At 41.8% G+C, this 22,462-nt stretch overlaps 1 protein-coding gene across 1 annotated transcript; it reads right to left on the reverse strand.

Moving 5' to 3' along the window:
- Positions 1 to 1,166: 1,166 nt before the first annotated feature.
- On the reverse strand, positions 1,167 to 20,786 carry ATP6V0A4 (ATPase H+ transporting V0 subunit a4). The gene is made up of 21 exons (XM_075210640.1): positions 20,701 to 20,786; positions 17,311 to 17,464; positions 16,145 to 16,223; positions 15,811 to 15,908; positions 15,551 to 15,676; positions 14,506 to 14,603; positions 13,504 to 13,630; positions 12,578 to 12,660; positions 12,226 to 12,319; positions 11,774 to 11,986; positions 10,626 to 10,776; positions 10,203 to 10,342; positions 9,829 to 9,986; positions 9,272 to 9,365; positions 9,020 to 9,138; positions 7,679 to 7,895; positions 5,973 to 6,080; positions 4,514 to 4,681; positions 3,434 to 3,551; positions 2,966 to 3,137; positions 1,167 to 1,383 (listed from the first exon to the last, which is right to left on the reverse strand). Exons 2-21 carry the CDS (start codon positions 17,425 to 17,427, stop codon positions 1,290 to 1,292), a joined length of 2,574 nt encoding a protein of 857 aa, XP_075066741.1. The 5' UTR covers positions 17,428 to 17,464; positions 20,701 to 20,786; the 3' UTR covers positions 1,167 to 1,289.
- Positions 20,787 to 22,462: the final 1,676 nt, after the last annotated feature.

Consider the following 22,462-nt stretch of genomic DNA (forward strand, 5'->3'; position numbering starts at 1 on the left):
ACCTGAGATGCTCACTGAAACATTCTAGTTAACAGGCTTAATATATAATATATATATATAGTCACGTTTCTAAACATATAAATAAAAAATAATTAAATAAAGATGATGTGATGTTATCACAGAATTCATATAGGCATAGTATTTGTTGACACTCCCTTACTAGCTTGATTCTTTACTGATTTTCCCAGTACGGAGGAAGGTTGGAAAATAGGGCTCTACCCATGCTTCAGGGCTCTTTAATCCAAAGGAAGCACAAGCAAAACACCCCAACTTTAGAAATTTTCAAAAAACAAACTAAATACTTTCATGTTTACTCAAGACTTTCATTGGTGACCCTTTATTTTCTGAAAAGCCCAAATGTTTAGCTCTCTCACTAGCCGGATAGTGGTATCAATGATAACAACCGCATTTGGAACCTAAATTCTTTCTCTTGCCCCTCGGATTCCCCTCAGCCACTAAACATCACAGCAAACTAGCCTGCCACATTCTCTCTGCCGCCACTTGCCAAATTGCCACTGACTGGAAAATACGTCTCTCCACCCCCTATCTCCGTGATCACCAGGATTTGGCAAGTCCACCGAATGTAATATATGACCAGTCTTATGCACAACTCCTCCTAATGCTTCAATAAGGTCTTGGAGCCTGGATGTCCTACTTCCAGTACCTCTTCCTCTTTACCTAACCCGCCCACCTCTTCTCCTTCCCTCCTCATTCTTCCCACCTTTCCACCACTACTCCCAGGTTGGTTCTTGCAATGCCTCCCCTCAAACTTCCTCTTTTCTCCTCTTCTTCACTCGTCTTTTCTCTCTTCCATTTTCTTTCTCTCCTCTCTTTTCTGGGCTTCAGGTCGCCCTTCTTTCCTTTCTTTTTCATTCTCCCTTCTCTCTTCCTGATACTTACTTAACTCACGATAAACTCCCTGTCTTTCCATCCTTATATTTACACGGAGTCTGAGTACGGTTCTCTCCGTTGAACAGAGCTCTCTTTTTATTGTGCACTTTATTTTATTTACAACTGTATTAGATTCCTGTTGTTTTACTTTCTTGACCGTTAATAAAAATTTGTTTAAAAAAACCCCAAAAACAACGGCATTTGGGCCCAAGATATTTTTTATTCTGATTCCACATTTCTGTACCTGGACAGTAAATACAAAACACACAAAAATGAACATTTTCACTATATTTTATTATGGATCATACATATTTGTTTCTTGGCGGCAGGGGGCTTGCAGTGTTGGGGGCTGCATTTCCTGATGTAAAGGTACGACGGGCACAATGATGACTCTCAATTTATTCATCCACTGATCCTTCCAATATGCGCTGGAAGGAAAATGGACTGAACATGTGTCCAGTTCCGGAGTAAAACTTATTCTGGAATTCCACCCTAGAACGAAAGTGACAGGAAGGGACAAGGGAGGTCAGAGGATGCCAGAGAACTGAGAAATGTCAGGTAGTTTATGGGGCACATGTTCAACAAAAGCTACATCAAATTACAAAGGAAGATATTTTCCAAAGTGATGCTGGAGAAGAGGGAAATAATAATTTAGAATCTTATTTCCCACTGGAATTTTGCTTCTGAACAGCTGTTCTCGAGGATCATTAAGAACACCAAATACATTCAAGTGCTTATGTTCAGGGAAATTCTGACAATATGACTTGGGTGGTGAACTGCATTGAGGGAGGTTTGAAATCTTATTGTGCGGACAGACAGGGAAGGTGTAGTTGGTAAAGGGATAGATTCAGGTATAGGAAGGTGGAGAAATGATACTCAATTATTAGTACAGAGGCATAGTGGAATAAAAAGGGACAAAAGAAAACAGGAGTTAAGGGGTTAAACAGAGCGGATGAGCAGACACGTAAGTGTCAATAGGTATAGAGAGGGAGTAACAGGCACAGAAGAGCTTAACAAGCAAACAGAATAGAAGAGACGCGAAAGCAACAATGGGAAGTGATACAGAGATAATAGGCATCCCTCTGACTGCAGAGTGAGGATACACCTTAAGGGTCTTCTGCCAATGACATCCCTTTTATTATAAGACTTCCAGTACCAGGGGCAAATGCAGGATTTGTAGAGGGGGATTTCCACACTAGGCCGCCAGTGGGTGTGACCAGCATGCATGGGGGCGTGCCTATAATATCAGACAGTGCTTGGTTGCTCTCCAACTCTTCCTATCCCCATGATATACTTGGGCAATGGTGTGTGCACTACTGTTAGGTGAACACAGCTCTCCCTTTTCAAGCAGAGCAGTGTGAAGCAGGGGCATGGTCCAGCCACCTCAATTATACAGTGCCACAGGCTTTGAGGGGGGTTTCCAGGCACTAGGAACCCCCCCCCCCCCCCCTTCCCTCGGTTTGCCTATGAGTACCCTGCATCACCAGGTCTCAGGTGAACCCAGGAAAAGACTAATGGGCATACAGGAACAACTACAAAGCGGAATCCACAGCTAAACAAGTTTAGGATCAAGAGAAGGCAAGGAGAATTGGTAGTGCCGGTAAATGGAGCCACAATGACCCAGCAAAGCCTGGATGTTTCTGAAGATCATAAACAGGACTGAAGGCCGCTGGGATTAAATGGTGAATGAACAGCATCGTGGCTTGGTAACAGTCAAGAGTTCAAATGTCAAACAGCCGCAGGAGTAAGCGTGAAATCTGGCGGACACCTGGCTCATAATGCTCTGCAATTGTTATACAGAAAGTGTGATAAGGAATTTCCGATTCATGAAATGCTACACAACACCAGCTACTTCCATACCTCAACCATAACCCCAACGCTGTGCCACTGAGGGCTTCTTATTGGTCTGACCAACATATTGACATTTGATACAGACCTAACCATGATTGCTCAGAAGATAAAGACTAGCGTCTGTGATGTCAGGATGTGAGCTCCAAAATCTCTCCAGGAACAGAGACCTCTCAGAGCTATATTGTTACTCTGATTCAATGTCCCAACATAGAACGGTACCTACCAGTGGAGACGGAGCGCGTGCAGGAAGGCGGACAGCCCCTCCATGACCAGCAAGATGGCTATCGTGAGAACGGCAAAGACAGCAAAAATGATGAAAACGCCAATGAGCCCTCCCCAAGCCGCACTGCTCAGTCCGATGTGCATCACCATGGTCCACAATACCTCCGACAGCTCTGCAGAGGAGGAACGTCAGATAGGTCAGTACAGTGGAGCTACAAAGTAAAACTGGGAGCAAGATGGATAATGTAGAGACTCAAATTATTGAAGACAATTAATACAAAAAGAAAAAGTACATATATTTAGTCTGGATTATATTTATTAACGAGGGGCTTGTAAAAGAAAACCTATGAAGATCTGGATATAAAACATTTTGCGAAGGAGAAGACAAGGAGGTGAAATAAAAGAGGCGAGAGAGCAAGACATGGAGTGAAGAAAGTTGACCATCGTGGCCACCACAGACATGTCTTACGTGCATGCGCCAGACTCAGAGCCCAGAGCCGCAGGTAGGAGGCAGTGTTGGAGATACAGCCCAGGCAGTACTCTATGGTATGGATGGCTTGATGAACAAATATATCCCCAAAATCGAACTGTAGAGAAAAGAGATATATGGTGTTTTGCCGTGGTCAAGTCTTGTGGAGCTAAGGTTTCATTTATCCACTGATTATCTCACGATAGAATTTATTTACAAGATATACACAGATATGTAGTGAGATTTGCAAACTTCCTCCCTTATATCCACAAATAATGCTCACACTGCACATCTCTAAATACACTAAAGTGTGCATTTAAGGCTACTATGTGTCAAAGCCGGATGAATACCACATGGTGCAATAGGCACTATACTCGTTTGTGCTCCTTACACCCCTCATTCGTCAAATAGGGTTAGGGCAATCTGGGCCCCTCAGTTCCTGCCGAGTCCTGCACGGAGTCGTGTTGCCTAATGGGTGATCCGCTTATGCTGTGTGTTAATAATCGATATGTCTGGGACAGATTATACTATAAGTTCTTGTGGATACTGATGGTGCAATCAGCAGGACAGTCCAGCACTAGCACCCCATGTACAACACATACATACAAACTCATATTTTCTATGCTAATCTATTAGACTTGGGCTAAAAAACTTCTACAGGAAGAAAAACACAGAAGTGGAACTGCGGTTCTGAGGAGACAATTTGGGAGTTTTGGTCCCACTATCCACAGACATAAAATCCTCTCATCAGACGGAAAGGGGAATAATAAGTGTATATGAAGGATAACATCTTTATAGACCTAATAACACTCTCTGCAGGTCTATAATAATCCTCTATAATAATGCCACTTCAATGGCCTCAGATGTGTCTTTTTGAACAATATATTTGTTTCCAACACATTATAAGTGTCAACTTCAGTGCTTTGTGGCTCCGTGCAGTACGTTTTGGTTCCAAATGTCTGAGTTGTGTGTATGTCTGGGTCTAGGATTAATCGCTCTATGGACATGCTGGAGACTAACTTTAGACAAAGAATATTAGTTGTCAGCGTACAACCCACCCCCCTTGGTCGACAATCGTACCTCTCCATCATGATCTCCGTGTCCTCCTCCGTGATCCCCTTGTCCTCCTCCGTGATCCCCTTGTGTGTCTCCATGCTTCTCCTTTTTCTCTTCCTTGGTGTGATTTGTTTGTGCATTTTCCACCTCTGTGATCTCGATATGATCCTCGGGTGACGATGATGAGTGAAGCTGTAGGAGATACAAAGGGCAGAAGTTGTGTTTGAGCCGAGAGCTCACTCAACCAGAGGCGGCTCATAATGCTGCCTTTAATCCACACTCAAATAACACTCAGGGCTATTAAGTAAAAGGACACTGAAATGGGGGGGACATGTATTGAAACATTCCACTCTTATGGGTCATTCACAAAAACGTGGCCCTCCAATGCAGTTTTATGATGAGATGCTCCTGTTGTTTTGCGGCTGCGACTAATGGCGGCATCTGTTGAAGGTGTAAAAGCTCATTCCTAGTGAGGAGAGGAGGTGGGTGATCCAGGCATTCCTTGCTGAATGCAGGCTAGGAGCACTAATGTGTCTCGTATTGCGGCCAGAAGCAAAACTGAGATATTAAAATAAGCATGAAGGGCTGAAGATTCTGTATTTGGAGGGGGCGATGCCGGGTTATAGGGTGGTCGAAGAGCCTTTTTCCCGCCACAAGTGGACCTGATATTTACACGTCCTTCTATGCTCCAGGGAAAGAACATTTGCACCTTTGATGCACATTTGATACAAGAAAGCAAATTGTTAATTGTGTAGATCATGTAGTAATACAATAATTGAAAAGTTCTTACTTGGCGCATTTACCAACAACTGGCAAATAGGCGCATATTCTGCTGTAAATAAATGACAAGCGTAACATGCCTAGAGACCGATTTAAAGTCTTCTCACACCTACGGTCCTCCTCTTTCCTTCCCTGATAGTGAGGGTCTGCATCCTCCCCCATTCTGTCCACAAAAGGTGGAAGCAACCTCAAAAAGGTATTTTTAATTAAAAAAAAATAATAAGTTTGGATTAACTTCTTTATGACCCCTGTCTGCTTAACTCTTCCAATTCTAATCAGCACATTGGAATCAGAATTGTAAAGCGCTACGGAATTTGCTTGTGCTATATAAATAAATGTTAATGATGATGCTTAAAGGACAGAGTGAAACGGGGCCTTATGTTGTCAATAAGTAACTTTTTGTTGCATCATATTTTTTTGAAACACAAAAAGCAACACTTCATCACACCCACCAACAGCCCCGGTTTTGACAGCCAAAGTGGGTGTGGTTTGGTCAGATCTGGGTGTGGTTTCAGTGGATTGGGGGCGTAAATTGTCCCATTGATTAATCTCTGCAGCTATTCTTTATTTCATTGTACATAATCAGTCCATAATTTTGAACAGTGAGATAAATTTAATCACCGGGATACTTCTCATGTATTTTTGATAATCGATCCCCGTTAACACGAGGCACAAAGCTTATAATTAAGCGGCACCCACTTACCATACGCTGCGACTTCTGGTGATTGGCTCGTAGGACGAAGGGTTTGATCAGAAGCATCCAGGGAACCGCGATTAAAGCGAATATCACCAGGAAACTCTGCACTTCTTTCTGTAATGGAAAATTGTGGATGAAGACGACAAGTTTCGCTCAAAAATAACATATAAAGATCATATTACTGTGTAAGTGATGATCTGAGTAATACATTATGAGGAGCACAGAGCGTGATAAACCTAAACTGTAAAAGAAATGTAGATAGAGATTGGATTATACTGAATGTATTATGTTGTTATGGATCCTCCACCACCCACATTTGGGCTACAATGCTCAATGCTACTGTCATTTATTAGGTAGGTAGCGTGTCCTGCCAGCCAGAGGCTGTCTTCCACAGACTAAAAGGACATGCTGGGACCTGTAGTTCCACAACAGTGTTCACTGTGCACGCTTCTATGTTCTGTTGCATAAGTTCCAAAGAGTCTCTAGGCAGTGAGCACCGCTCAGACCGAACATGGCAGGATCGCAGGGAGAAAGAATGTGCGTGCCTTTCATGAAAGACTATAAAAGCTTCACTGACCTCTGCAGGACAAAACAGGTACTACACTTCAATAAATTAAATTATTACAGATAGAACTGAAGGATGTAAGTGCTTTCACGTTAATGGACAGGGAGATTATTCTGATATATGTTGTTTACTTTCAAAATAACTGATTTAAGGACAAATATATATTCAAATGAGTATCCTTTAGAATGTAAGCTCTTTGCAACAGGGTTTTCATTCCTATTGTGTCTCAATGTTTGTGTAAATGTTACAAATGAGTAATTGCTATCATATCTTGTATGTACTGATTGCTTCATACAGCAGAGTGGCAGACTTTGACACTTTATAAATGATAATAGTAACTAGGGAAACTCGGGGTAACCACCTTAAAGGTTTCACCACGTCGAAGACCTCTTGGTATGTTAGTTGTAAACAAAGCGAGGATAAGTGAATAATGAAGTAACACAGCAATCTGTGGCTGATGTCTCCACAAGGCGCGCTGATATTTGTGATGCAAATAACTGTCACAGTTTCCAGACCACCCAGCAGGTCACATTTTTCAGGTCACCCAGCAAGGCTGCAAATAAGTGTCACAGTTTCCAAACCACCCAGCAGGTCACATGTTCCAGGTCACCCAGCATGTGCACAGGGAGAGTTCACTAACTGTCACAGTTTCCAGAGCAACCAGCAGGTGCTCAGGTGTAATGCCAACTTTCATATTTTCCAGAGAACAGTGGTAATGTATTCATGGGTGGACAAAATGATGCAACCGATTACAACGCCAATATTTTTCTGCAAATCTACAGACCAAGACCTTTAATTTTGTATATGATGTGCCCTGCTCAGACAACGGCATCATAGAAGTAAGTCACTCATAATAGTCGTACTTCTGCTGTTAATATATAGATGATATATCATAATCCCAACTCTACTTTCATTATTTTAAAGATTTAGGGGTAAATGTATCAAACATTCTTAAAAGGAAAAGTGGAGGCATTGCCCATAACAACCAATCAGATGCTAGCGCTCATTAATCTACTACATTCTAGAAAATGGTAGCAAGAATCTGATTGGTTGCTATGAGCAACACCTCCACTTTTCCTATTTCAGAAGGTGTGATGCATTTACCCCTTAAGCTTGTTCCATGCTTGCACTGGCGCCTGAGTTGTACCTGATGTTCGTAGAGAGGGGCGTTGGTCGAGTCGCTGTAGTTGAAGAGGAACATATTGATGAAGTGAATGAGGATACTCGGGGCTTTCTGTGAGTTATAGACATTGAACCGGCACCACTTAAAGATGATCATGAAGACCAGGTACCCAAAGAGACATATGATGAAGATCATCTCCGGGACAAACTGCAGGATGATATTAATGTGCCTCTTGAAGTGTCTGAGAAGAAGTTAAAATTTTAAAATGTCACATATAGAGTTACAAGTTAACCCGTGCATGATACTCATGCATTCTAGTCAAATCAAGCTACTTAAGGTGTTAAAAAGGTTCTTGTCATGCATTTGGGGCTAGGCCAGGCCTCCTCAGGGGAAGAGCGTTACTTCCCGACGCAAGCACCCTTTTTTAACGTGGTTTTGTCCACATGTCACCACCTCATCATTTTTCTCCATCACCTCATCCTTCATCTTTATCGCCACATCTATCCAGATGTCTATCCAGACACAGGGATCTCTCTCAGCGGTCCTGAGTATCACACTCCTCTCGCTCTGTCACCCCCGGCAACCACCAATCACTCCCCACTGTCACCCCCGGCAACCACCAACCACTCCCAACTGTCACTTCTCCTTCAAGAAATATATATATATTTTTAAAATCTTTATAAACACTTTTAACAATTAACAAATTAAATTAACAAATTAAAAACATCTTAGTATACCAAATTTCAGCCCTTTCTGAGTTTTTTCCCCCACACACACTAAGAATTTAGTAGGTCAGTGTATAACTCTGCCCAGCAGGTGGCGCTGCAGCAAATTTCAGCCCTTTCTGAGTTTTTTCCCCCACACACACTAAGAATTTAGTAGGTCAGTGTATAACTTCGCCCAGCAGGTGGCGCTGCAGCTTGGTTTTGTTTTTTTCCACACACAGACACACGCCACTAGGCTTTTATATAGTAGATAATTACATAACGCCACCATATTCCGCAGCGATGTACAGAGAATATTGAAGTAGTCACACAAATCCCTGCCCTATTGGAATTTCCAGTCTCTGGGGTCCTTTTTTTTGTCAGTAGCCAATTAACACACCACAATATTTCATGTACAACACAGAAGAGATTAGAAAATTCAAACAACTGTTGATAGTTTTAAATGATTTGCCAACCACAGAGCCCACTTGTCAACAGTCAAAAAGAGCGACCGCATTTCAAGGACAGTGGTATTCACTTCTGTGCGGATACCACCCTTCACGAGATAACACAGTTATGTTTAGAGATGGTAAAGCGATACTATGTTTTTTGACGTTTCCCTATATTGAGAAGATTATGATTTTCCTTACACAAAACCTACATGTGGTTCAACAGGCCAACCATCACCCCGAACACCATCTGAGTGATCCCCATGATGACGGACATCTTCATCTTGTAGGAGTTCAGGAAGGTCAACTTGTTTTTCGCAATATTCCAGATCTGAGGAAACGGAAAGACGGTGAGATACTAGGTGGGGTCCGACCCTTCACCCCCACCTTCTTTGGTTCATTCCCAGAATAACCTGAGGTGTCAACGGTTTACCCGAAAAATACCTCTCGGGATCTTTACTTACCGGGTCAATCCCAAATGGATAGGGGTTTCCTGAAAAGACGCCAGGAACTGCCGGGTCCAGCTGTAAGCTAAGGCCTGAGTGTAATAGATCATCCCTAAGGAGCAAGAAGACGGACCTGTGAACATGGCAAGATCATACAATACATGTACCTATATAATTTAAGATAATAATAGAGTGGAAGAAATGTACAAGCACCTGACTATTTACTTGACGCTGGCCATGCACGCTGCCAAATCTTCAGCGACAAAAGGCTATTGGTCCAATATCGCAGCGTGCATGGCCTTAACTTGGAAAATCAAAATCTATTGGGCCCTTATAAGGTATGGTAAAATCGCAGTAGGAAAATAACGGTTATCAGCACATCTATGTCAACTTCCAACGGTACGCACGGGCTGCAGTGAAAACAGAATTGTTCCACTACCTTGACCCACGCATTTGAGAAACCATGTGAGTCGCCAAGTTGATGTCTTCATCCTTTTATTTGTACAACTCAGAAAATACAGATTTTTTTTCTTTTTACAGCCGAATACAAAATCAGAGGAAAAGGGGAAACTTACGTCCAGGTGCGGTTTGTGAACATGGGGCGAATTCTCCAGGATGACCCAAATATGTTAAAAGATTTGGAGAAACAGTCATTGTAGATGAATCCGGTGTAGATGGAAAATATGGACATGAGTAATATCAGGTATCGCCCTCCGAAAAACGTGTTCCAGATCTGGAGAACGATGCAGAACAAAACCCATTATTGTCAAACTGTTGTCACAGACTTGGGAGTTACTTTGAGGAACATTTATAAAGCCGGCACCATCCAAAACGTGGAGATTTCTATCAGGCCTTTGGCCCTAGAGCCTGCGCAACATTAATAAAAACATTTATTTCATCTATATGCTCTACTAGTAAACACAGTACACAAGTAATGTTCTCATCTCACCTCGTTGTCACTTTTTGAAGCTAGGAGATTTTTTTCATTCAAAACCATCCAGACCGCAAAGCCCAGCATGACGGCGCCGTGGCCGCAATCGCCAAACATGACCGCGAAGAGGAAGGGGAAAGTGATGATGGTGTAAGGGGCTTGACAAAAAAAATGAGAAAATTATATTTCAGAAGCTTAACATGAGGGGTCTTAACAAAAAAAATAAAAATGGGTAAACCACTATGTGTGGATCATATTGTACCTCCTCCTATAAGACGCACAAACAACTAATTATCAATAATGGACAATGTAGCAGCGTTAACTTCCGCTAGATAAATTCTTATTAAATGTGACAAATTAGTATCAAAATTTCACAACATTAAATACACAATGTATCATTTTGTGCTTTGCAGTTATCTCATCCATGGTTTTGGATCTTACTTGGGTTCATCTCTCTGTAATTTCCAACACCGTACGCATCCACGATGTTCTGGAAGCCGTAGGTGAACTTGTTGGTCCGGTTGAAGGTCGGCGGCTCAATCCTTGTGGGTATGTTGGTCAGAATGGGAGCAATGGTGGAGCCGCTGCGCTTCTGCAAAAAGAGGAATGCACCGGGTAAGCGTTACGGCGTAACACGTGCCGCAGACATTGCGGTTCCAAGGTTCCGACAAAAACAAGTAAACAAAGTGCTATATACAGACAGAAATCTAGTCTGGAATAGAAAGGATTAAATATATTCATAACTTCTAGCTATTATTTATCTAATACATTCTAGAAAACGATAGCTAGAATCTGATTGGTTGATATGGGCAACACCTCCACTTTTACTCTTTAAAAGGTTTGATAAATCTATAGCAAAATTTATTTTGAGATGACCTGTGTCTCAACAGGAGGATTCTGAAATCTCTCCAGGGACTGCATATAAGTGCCCTGGTCACTCTTCCATTAAAGGTCTTGGAGCGAGCTTTGCCTGAGACTTCCTACTCTAGTACTTTATCAACCTACTAAGTTAAGTAAAATCTCTTTAATCATTATACCTTTGTGTCTGTTATTACACCTTCTCTCCGTCCGTATTCCACGTTTGTTTAACGAACCTCAGTTTTAACTAACTTAAGGAGTATGGGCAACACGGTTGGCTAAGTGGTTAGCACTTCTGCCTCACAGCACTGGGGTCATGAGTTCAATTCCCGACCATGGCCTTATCTGTGTGGAGTTTGTATATTCTCCCCGTGTTTGCGTGGGTTTCCTCCGGGTGCTCCAGTTTCCTCCCACACTCCAAAAAACACACTAGTAGGTTAATTGGCTGCTATCAAATTGACCCTAGTCTCTCTGTGTGTGTATGTTAGGAAATTTAGATTGTAAGCTCCAATGGGGCAGGGACTGATGTGAGTGAGTTCTCTGTACAGCGCTGCAGAATTAGTGGCGCTATATAAATAAATGGTGATGATGATGATGAGTAGAAGAGATATACAATATGTCCCAATGGATCGGGAGTGGGAACCCCACGCATTTCAAGAAATAACCTCTTCTACAGGCACAGGAATGTATGTAGGTGACACAAGAGTGGCCCTATGGCATTGTGCCCTCACCATGCCCTGGTGCAGTGCCTGCTTAATGCGTTCTTTGTCCGCCACCGGGCACCATATCTCAGCGATGACGCACTGCTGGGTGACATCGATATTGCACAGGTTTAGGATGTGGTAAACAGCCTTCATCTTCGTCACCTTAATCACCCAATTTGACAGATTTTGAGCCGCCTCCGAAAGGACGCGCTGGCGATGGGATTCGGTTTGGGTGATGACCTGCAAGGAGAAGGGGACTGAGAGTTAGAATATTTCCCTGCAGGATGAACGTCTGGACCCGCCATTAGGATGTTAAGCTTCCTGTGGCTTTATAATTCATTTCTAACTCAAGCCTAGTAAATAGAGAAGAAGATGAGAAATTAAAAAGTAAATATTTTATACATTTAAACCCATGTTTGTCAATGGAACATATACCCAGGTGGTCATAGGTGTAAGTTACAATATATCCCCTCACTCACGGCACTCATGTCTTCAATCCTGGTGTTCACATCGGCAGCCATGTCCCGCCGTTCAGCCGCAGACTCCGGACACGGGTAGACGGTCGCTTTAAAACTGCATAAAAAACAAACTGTTAATCTTGAGCAAGGTTAGTATCATTTATCACCCAACAAATAGACAAACACTTGATATTTGCAATTAGGATCCAACTAAACACAAAAATGATAATTTGATAAAACTTGAGTTATTTTATAATTTACAGAGATTTTTGGAAACTTTGTAATTCCCAATGTCAAGCTGTAACACTTATGTTCTCATGCAATGCATGAAAGCCACCACTAGATGCCGCCAGCAGCCAACTCCACAACTTACCCCTCACATATTTTCTTAATCTTCTGCTTGAGCTGATCACCCTGGTAGAAGATGATGAAGACGTTCTTCTTTACTTCTTCTTTCTAGTGCAGCATGAAAGAACGGTTTAGTAGGTGATTAAATATAGTGCAATTGTCTGAAACAATTGTAATTTATTTATTGTTGCATTCGTTAATGCACTTGAAAAGGATTTTGGAGACATCTGATTTTTGCACTATTCCTAACAGTGTATGAAGTATTCGCATTTACAGATTACTTTTTGGGAACATTTGTCAACACTGCAAAATATTTTTTTCCTGACAACTGGATAAACATTTACACCTAGCCTTCAATTTTTTGACAACACAGTGGCTCAGTGGTTAGCACTTCTGCCTCACAGCACTGGGGTCATGAGTTCAATTCCCAACCATGGCCTGTGTGGAGTTTGTATGTTCCGTGTTTGTGTGGGTTTCCTTCCTGAACAGCGCTGAGGAATTAGTGGCGCGATATAAATAGCTGATGATGATGAATTTAAATGATACAATACTGCAGTAAAATTAATATGTTCACAATTTTGACACTGGTGTGATGCATTTACGTGTAGGACTACAGAGTTAGCAGAAAGTTATCATTTTTATAATATTAAATATTCGTTTTTCCTGAGTGGCAGTAAATTTACTGATGGTTGGCAGCCGTGATTTAAAGGGCTCAGTTGGCCAAACTAACAAATGGCTTTAGCTGTCGTCACACAGTCTGTGTCACGTGAGTCTTGTTATAATGTGGATCTAGTGCAAAAGTTGATTGGGCTGTTAAGGTGGATGAGCCCCTTTCATTAATGGTGCTATAAGCGTGGGCCTAGTGTGGCCGATTATCCATTCTCTCCTGACTGTACTGAAAGACAGAGACAAGACGTAGAAGGATTAGACTGGTCCAGCATTAGTCCTTACAGTGACCGGGTCCTCCAGAGTGGTGTCCAATTCACTATACTTCAAGTAAATATTTCCCCTGCAGACCCTCCACAGCAGCCTCTCGAACGAGGCCATTCTCTCCCTCCCGATCACCCCGGCCGTGAACCTGGCGAGAGGAGGAGAGGATCATGGGAGAGGTCTGATCAGACACAGAGTAACTGTTCTCAGACTTATATCTGATACTTCTGAGACACTGAACTGCGGTCAATTAATGAAACCGGCACCTGTACCAGGACCCAGACCTGGGGTCACCAGGTGTTATTTAAATAATTAAAAGAAGTGTTAAAAATAGGACAGCAACTTGTTACAATGTATTTCTATGACTTAAAATGTGTATTTTAATATATATATATATATATATTGTTACTAATGTGATCAGTTAATAATAATTAATGATAAAACAGTAACATAAAAAAAATATTGTTTTTATATTTTTCCCCATGAAATACATTTATTAGGATGTCTGCTGAACATAAAATACATTGTTTACAAACACATGTTATAGCATGCATACAAGACTGTCATCACTACTGATCAGGACTTAGACTGGCCCTGTAGCTGGAGCAAGAGAGACAGCAGAAAAACAATTAACTTTGAGACACTCAGAGCTTGAATCAGACGTGGCTGCGTGCACCTGAGTTTGGCGCGTCCTTACTGTAAATTGACTATGACCCTTCCACGCCCTGTTTACTCCCCGGAATCGTAGGCTGTAGTAAGTGGCTGCGTTTACTGGCGCGTGTCCCGCTTCTGGGCAGGCACAGGGTGATTTTACATACGATACACTCAGATGTGGCAGACACGTGTTTTGATGCATCAGGCCCAGAGTGTGTATTATGATTTCCAATCAATGTTCTGTGTCCAGTTATAGATCACTTACACTCAGCGTATACAGGACTACCTCCATTCAGGAGGACTAGATGAACATCGCTTCCACAATACCTCTGATCCCCCCCTTAATAATAACCACCATGTGCTACGTACCCCAATTTGCCAGCAGCAGCGGCGGAGGGGACCGTCCGGAGCTCCAGGAGACTGCTGGTATCTTCATTAAAGAAATCATCAGGCAGGTTCGCTTCAGTCTTAATACAAACATCAAATAACAGATTGTTATCCTCTTCCCTGAACCACAGTGTCAGCAGCCATCTTTCTTTTTCTATTACTAGAATGTCTGTTGGTCCTGTCTCCTCCCCCTCATTTACATACAGGGTCAGCAACCATCTTTCTTTTTATACTACTAGAATATCTGTTGGTCCTGTCTCCTCCCCCTCATTTACATACAGGGTCAGCAAGCATATTTCTTTTTACACTACTAAAATGTCCACTGATCCTGGTCCCTCCCCTTCATTTACATACTGTCTCCTCCTCTCCATTTACATACAGGGTAAGGGCTATCTTTCTTTTTATACTACTAGAATGTCTGCTGATCCTGTCTCCTCCCCATCATTTACATATGTGTCCTCCCCCTCATTTACATACAGGGTCAGGAGCCATCTTTCTTTTTATACTACTAGAATGTCCACTGATCCTGGACCCTCCCCTTCATTTACATACTGTCTCCTCCTCCCCATTTACATACAGGGTAAGGGCTATCTTTCTTTTTATACTACTAGAATGTCTGCTGATCCTGTCTCCTCCCGCACATTTACATACTGTCTCCTCCTGCTCATTTACATAGTGTCAGGGACCATCTTTGTTTTTATACTATTAGAATATCTACTGATCCTGGTCCCTCCTCTTCATTTCCATACTGTCTCCTCCCCCTCATTTACATACAGTGCCAGGGGCCTTCTTTCTTTTTATACTACTAGATTTTGCCCCAGAGCTTCTCCGTCACTATTTCTATTCATCGCTTACAGATCATTAAGTCCCCATCGTTCTTCATCTGCAGCACATTGCCCTGGTCTATATTGTAACTGTAAATATATTCTGCAGAACATCTCACCCCTAATTACCAGGAGCTGCCTCCTTGCCCCCTCCCCCTTCCTACCCCCCTGAGGGCATTTCCTTTATTTAGGAGATCTGATACCTCAAAGAAATCCTGGGTCTTCTTCAGAAGATGCTTCAGTTCCGTCAGCTCCAGGAAGTTCTGTTTCAGCGTCTGCTGGTTCTGATTCACTTCCTGCAACTCCCCCTCCAGCTTCTGCAGCACCGTCTGGGGGGGGTACAGAGAGACTTGGTCACCCCCTCCACCAATGCTCTGCGTCAATCATACATTGGACATGGGTGTCCCTAATTCAGTATGTTTATACCATTTATATAATGACTTATTCATAGAACAAAGCTCACCTCCAGGTCAATCATCTCTCGGGGGAGTGGGGTCTGTGGGGGCTTTTCTGGGTTCCTTATAAATATTTTGTCATTCTGCATCTCGCACTCCAAAAATCCTACAAGTCAGATACTAACATCAGAAATAAATACAATAATCACATTATCCCAACTAGTTACAGGCGAGAAACACAGGTAACTCCTGCAATATAATATTTAGCTCATCAATGGAATAAAAATTACACAACCTCCATTTGCGTCATCAAATTGCCCTTCCCCTGCATGTGTAAAACTCTGTCACTTAATTTGTCAGTTTATCTATAGCTCTTGTACATATAGAGAACCCTGTACTCACGGAGGATCCTCTGCATGACCTCGCACCGCCGAACCTCATTCACAAACCTCCGCTGAAAGTTGTTGACAGAGACATTCAGCTGTAACAGACAGCAGAGGGTTAAATATCTGACAATAGCAAATAAATACTAAGACTGCAGAAACAATGGATTATACTAACAGGAAAGATCTCTCCGTTACTGAGCAGAGTGGGTTGGTGGATTCGTCCAATGAGTAGGCAACTTGCGGAGGCTATGGAACTACAAGTTCCAGCATGCCATGCCCTGTTATTGTTTGTAGTCAGAATGGGTCCCAGGCTTATGTGTTTTATTAGTTTAAAAACCCTGCAGAACAGTACACTATTGTAACTACGTATAGATGTACATTGGGCAGCACGGTGGCTCAGTGGTTAGCACTTCTGCCTCACAGCACTGGGGTCATGAGTAAAATTCCCGACCATGGCTTTAACTGTGGAAAGTTTGTATGTTCTCCCCGTGTTTGCGTGGGTTTCCTCCGGGTGCTCCGGTTTCCTCCCACACTCTAAAAACATACTGGTAGGTTAATTGGCTGCTATCAAAATTGACTCCAGTCCCTGTGTGTGTGTGTTTTAGGGAATTTAGACTGTAAGCTCCAATGGGGCAGGGTGAGTTCTCTGTACAGCGCTGCGGAATTAGTGGTGCTATAAAAATAAATGGTGATGATGATGATGATTCTGCAGATCATCTCATACTTAGCTGAAATCTCAGAAATTTATTTTGGACCCTTAACTCTCAAACATTTAGAGGGTCATTTAGAGTGGAGAGTATGTCTGGAGTTTCTTTCTGCTAGATAAGTATTTCCGTACAGTGTACCCATACGTCCGTATATAGTTTTTACGTATTGTTGATTTGTGACTCTGCACGTCTCGAGAGGTGGAACGCGGGTGAGCTAGGGCCTGTTCACGTGACTGCGACACAGTTGTACGGACACGTAGATGCAGATACATCTTTTAAGAGATGTATTTAATAACACTGTCAGAACACATCACTGCGCCTTCGTGCGTAGACAGGTCCCTGGCGCAGATGCTTCTGTGTTGTTTTTTTATACGTGCGTTATTTTCCCTGGTTGCAATCAAACCCACGACCCCAGACAACAATGCTAACCAGTGTGCCACTGTGTGTCAGTCCCAGGCACCATTTGGATACTTACATCTCTGAACTGCACCAAGCCCAGCTCCCCCAGCTCAGCGATACAGCAGTACCCGGCCTCCACCTGTAGGATGAGCTGGGTCAGGCTCATCTCCTCACTCCGGAACAGAGACCCCATCGTGATGGCAGCGTGCGGTGAGGAACCTTAGCTGAGACTGTAAAGAGAACATGAAAGTCACGTTATGAAATGCGTTGGGTAGAGGCAGATATGGCGGTAAAAGTTTAAGAGAAAGCACAGATCCATTCATCATATAAGACTGGGATGGAGGAAACCCACCAGGAATCTCATTACTAAATACTACAAGTGGCTTCCAATCAGGGGTTGGGCTGGGGGGCAGGGGGGGCTTATTATTTTTAAAGAAAAGATCAATGGATGTTGATGATGCAATTTAGGGATGATGCTCCCTGTTTTGGAAGAACCCCAGAGCATTTTCCTATCTGCAAAAGGACTTCAATTTTATTGGGGTTTTCCGCAGCTAAAGGTGCATTTCAAACAACTTAATCAAAACTTTCAAATGCACAAAAGTGCGACATGTAATTAAGAGTGCCCCCTCTTTGTCATCATTAACTTAAGACAAAAATTAGGCTGATCGGTATTTAAAGCGGAAAACTGGATACTTTTAATTAAGGGGGATAATTAGGAGGGACGGTTTCTGTTGTACCCACAATACCCCAAACGTAGACACAGATTGACGTTGTGGGTGCGGTTCCAAGGACAGGGTGTGTATGAATGCGCAAGGTGGACAATTAGAATTAGAAACGCTCTAGTCTTTTTGTTTTTCCAAAATATTTATTATGGCACTCAAAGCTACGAAAAGGAAAACAGTATATAATAATATAATGTGTGAATATTGAATAAATGCAATGAGAGGTGTAATTTATTGCTGAGAGTATCAGAATTTAGCAGCAACATGTGACCAGTCTGTGTCTCAAGAGACAAATATCCATTATTTATTTTTATATAAATGCCCAAAAGTGCGACATGTAATAAAGAGTGCCCCCTCTCTTTAATTAAGGGGGATGGTCCTAAAGCAGAATTAGGAGGGACTTTGAACTGACAGTTTCCGTTGTACCCACAATACCCCAAATGTAGACACAGATTGACGTTATGGGTGCGGTTCAAAGGACAGTGTGTTTATGAATGCGCAAGGTGGACAATTAGCATTAGAAACGTTCTAGTCTTTAAACAGTATATAATAATATAATGTGTGAATATTGAATAAATGCAATGAGAGGTGGAATTTATTGCTGAGAGTATCGGAATTTAGCAGAAACATGTGACCAGTCTGTGTCTCAAGAGACAAATATCCATTATTTTTATATAAAAATAGTATATTGTATATATCACAGTATATATTTAGATGTGTTACTTAGCATAGAAGCTAAGCAGATACATTAAACAATAAACTAAATCTTTAACAATAACTAAAAACGATCATTATAGCCAGAACTATTACTCACCCGACGCTAGAGATCAGCGTGAACAGGGTCCATGTAATATAAAGGGAGACTATATATCAGGTAATGGTGGAGTGTGATAGGAGTACCAACGGGTGGATTGGAAGCATTTATTGATAATAAGCTTTGTGTACATTGGGAGGGTGTGTATACATTACCCCCAGCATTGGGATAGGGCTGGTGAGAACAGTTCCTTATTGTAGGTTGTGTCTATTTATTTAAATAAAACAATATTGACGCTCTGGTCTTCTTGTTGTGGGTAAACAGTTCCTGTTATTTGTGACAAAGTATCAGCTGACCACAACTGGAACAGTAATGTACTTGTTATTGGGTCACTTACAGCGTCTCGTTCTAAATAACTTAATTTACTGGATGTAACTTGTTTATATTTCATTTTTTTCAACAAAAGGCTGAATACATTGTGTGATTATTTTCTGCTATTGTGGAAAATCGTGTCTATTATGGTGACCTTAAATATTTGCTTAGTGATCTGTAACTATGAGATATTATATATTAGATAATAATATATTATATATATTATATAAGAGCCTTAAGTGCAGCGCTGGTTCTCTGTGTTTGGTTTCTGCTTGTGGTACATGTAGTATATCCTACACATGTCACATTAATAATGTCTGGAATTGATGCCGAAAAATTCATAATCCTGATTTATTTTCAGGGACATTTATTTGAGCTTTAAAGATTTACGCTTGGATAGAAATGTTTATTTACGGAGTGTTTCTATCCCGGGCGTCAGCCCTTGGTACCCTAGGGCAGGGTTTCCCAAACCCAGTCCTCAGGGCTCCCCAACAGTGCAGGTTTTCCGGATCACATGTGACATAATTAGCACCACCTGTGGATCTGTTACAATGTGTCAGTCAGTAATGAATACACCTGTGCTCCAGCAGGGAGATATGGAAAACCTGCACTGTTGGGGAGCCCTGAGGACTGGGTTTGGGAAACCCTGCCTAGGAGATCATTTGGAGCAGTGTTTCTCAACTCCAGCCCTCAGGACCCCCTAGCAGTACATGTTTTCCATATCTCCTTGCTGGAGCACAGGTGTAGTCATTACTGACTGCTACAATGTAACAGATCCACAGGTGGTATAATTATTTCACTGGTCACCTGGCGATCCTGCACCGTTAGTGGGTCCTGAGGACTGGAGTGGAGAAACGCTGATTTAGATAGTAAGAAGGACAACGAATGCTGCGGTCCTCAAAATCCAATCTATGTATCTTCCTGGATAATTACTAGATTATTTCATGGGGTACTAAATGCATCGTTGCCAATTTAAGTTGTACAGATCTATAACTCAAGTTTGTGTCCTTGATAAAGTCCCTATTTGTAAACATTAACCAAAGAGCACAGTACAGTATCTCTTATTTTGTATATTGAATACAATTCTCACTATTTAGAGACAATTAAGAATAAAAGTAATAAATGATTATTAGTAACATTTACTTATGTAGCGCCAGCATTTTCCGTAGCGCTTTACAATTGGGAACAAACACAGAAATAATAGTGCAGACAGACAGAGGTAACTGCATTATAATCAGGATCAGTGAACATACTGTAATGGGGGCTGTATACACACTTCCTGAATGCCCCCCTCCCTCCCCACCTGTGACATCAGGGGCTGGTTGGCAAATTTTAGCTCAGGGGCAAGACTCCACTAAGCAGACTCTGCATCATTTTTTAATGTTAACTCAATTTTTTACACATACCGGACAGAAAGACATTATTACTATGTCTCCAGGTTACATAGATATGTTGCTGTATCTTACACTGATGATTATATTAACAAACAACTGAGTTATTTTTCACATAAAAGTGACGACATTGTTGCATTTCTAGATATAACAAATGTTACAAATGACACAAAGTGTCAGTTATTATAAGAGGTAACTTGTGTCACCGTATGATTCAGGTAACTTACCCGCTGTCACCTCCTCCAGGGATGTGCTCTCTCTCAGCCACAAACTAACAACAGGTATCTTGTTCTCCTATGAAAAGAGCATTAAGAAGGTTTGATGTTGATGGTTTGGGCTGAGAGGGGCGGTCTGTCCTGTTACAGGGAACCCACCCCCCAGTTCTGCCCCAGAACAGAGCAGAGGGAAGCAGCATCTGACTGGTTCCGACCCCCCCATGTCCTCTGGAACAGATCTGAGGTCCTCGCACTGTTGTGTGTTGTGTCAGCTCATGTTGTAGCTAATAACAAACCAAGGACTGCACAACAGCCCTGCAGACTCCACCTGTCAATCATCCGCCCTGGTCCTTAGATGGGGGGGAAATCTCTGTTTTACAGGAGGGTTAATAGACTAAACCGAACTGACAAGTTGCGTTATGTGCAGGTGTGCTAGTAGCTTATAAATATGTATGTGTGGGATCAATTATTTATAAAGCACATGCAAAGTCTGTAGCGCTGTACAAAATTAAATGGTTGCAGTACATACACAGGACGGAAAGACGTGTTAGGAAACTGACCACATATATATGTGTATACACACACACACACACACACACACATCTTGGGCTGCATAGCCACATCACTAGCAGGTGGCACTATTGCGTGAAAAAGTTTAGTAATTAGGCTAATTGATATTGCAGGTCGTTAATGACCCCAGTGACTGAAAACTTCCAGAGACAACAGATATACTTTATTAACAAACTATACACTGTATAAACAAAACTGCATCACCTTATCTAGTGATATCACGTGTAAATCTTGTTCACAGTCATCCACTCACACTGCGTATTAAAACATAAATCATTCATAAATCATTCATTTAAGTGTAAGCCCCCCATTATATTATAATTTAATCTGAGTCATTACGAGAATGGCACATGGTATCTTGCCAATATAAAGCTGGGTACACATCTATGCAATTACCGTGCAGATCACACGATTCACAACCATTTGGTCAGATATTCTAATAGTGTGTACGCTTCCACGATCACGTTTATTGTACCAAAACACAACGTATCTGTTGATTTGGTACAATAAACTACCTAAAAATCACTGTCTACGATGGAACGATGTGGCAGTGTGCACGCAGTCACCACCAGCAGTGTAGGCAGATATCTGTACAGTGTACACACTCACCACCAGCAGTGTAGGCAGATATCTGTACAGTGTACACACTCACCACCAGCAGTGTAGGCAGATATCTGTACAGTGTACACACTCACCACCAGCAGTGTAGGCAGATATCTGTACAGTGTACACACTCACCACCAGCAGTGTAGGCAGATATCTGTACAATGTACAGAGTCAGGATCTGTTCAGCAGATGGATATGAGAAATGAAGATCACAGATCTGAAGGTAAATTGTGTAGGTGTGTACACATGGATCAGCCTGGTCAGCGGGACTTTCAGTCACTGGTGAAATTGTGAAGTCGCCTGTTCACAAGAACATACATTTGTATTATATCCATTATTTCACTTGTGCTTCATTGTACAACTTTTGGGGTATGTAAAGGTTAAGGTGTGTATATATATATACATACCTTTACATACCCCAAATATAACTATATATATATATATATACATACCTTTACATACCCCAAATATAACTATATATATATACATACCACAAATATAACTATATATATATATATATATATATACATACCTTTACATACCCCAAATATAACTATATATAACTATATATATATATATATATATATATATATATATA

This window comes from Mixophyes fleayi, chromosome 4 (assembly GCF_038048845.1).
Source record: "Mixophyes fleayi isolate aMixFle1 chromosome 4, aMixFle1.hap1, whole genome shotgun sequence".
Lineage (NCBI taxonomy): Eukaryota > Metazoa > Chordata > Amphibia > Anura > Limnodynastidae > Mixophyes > Mixophyes fleayi.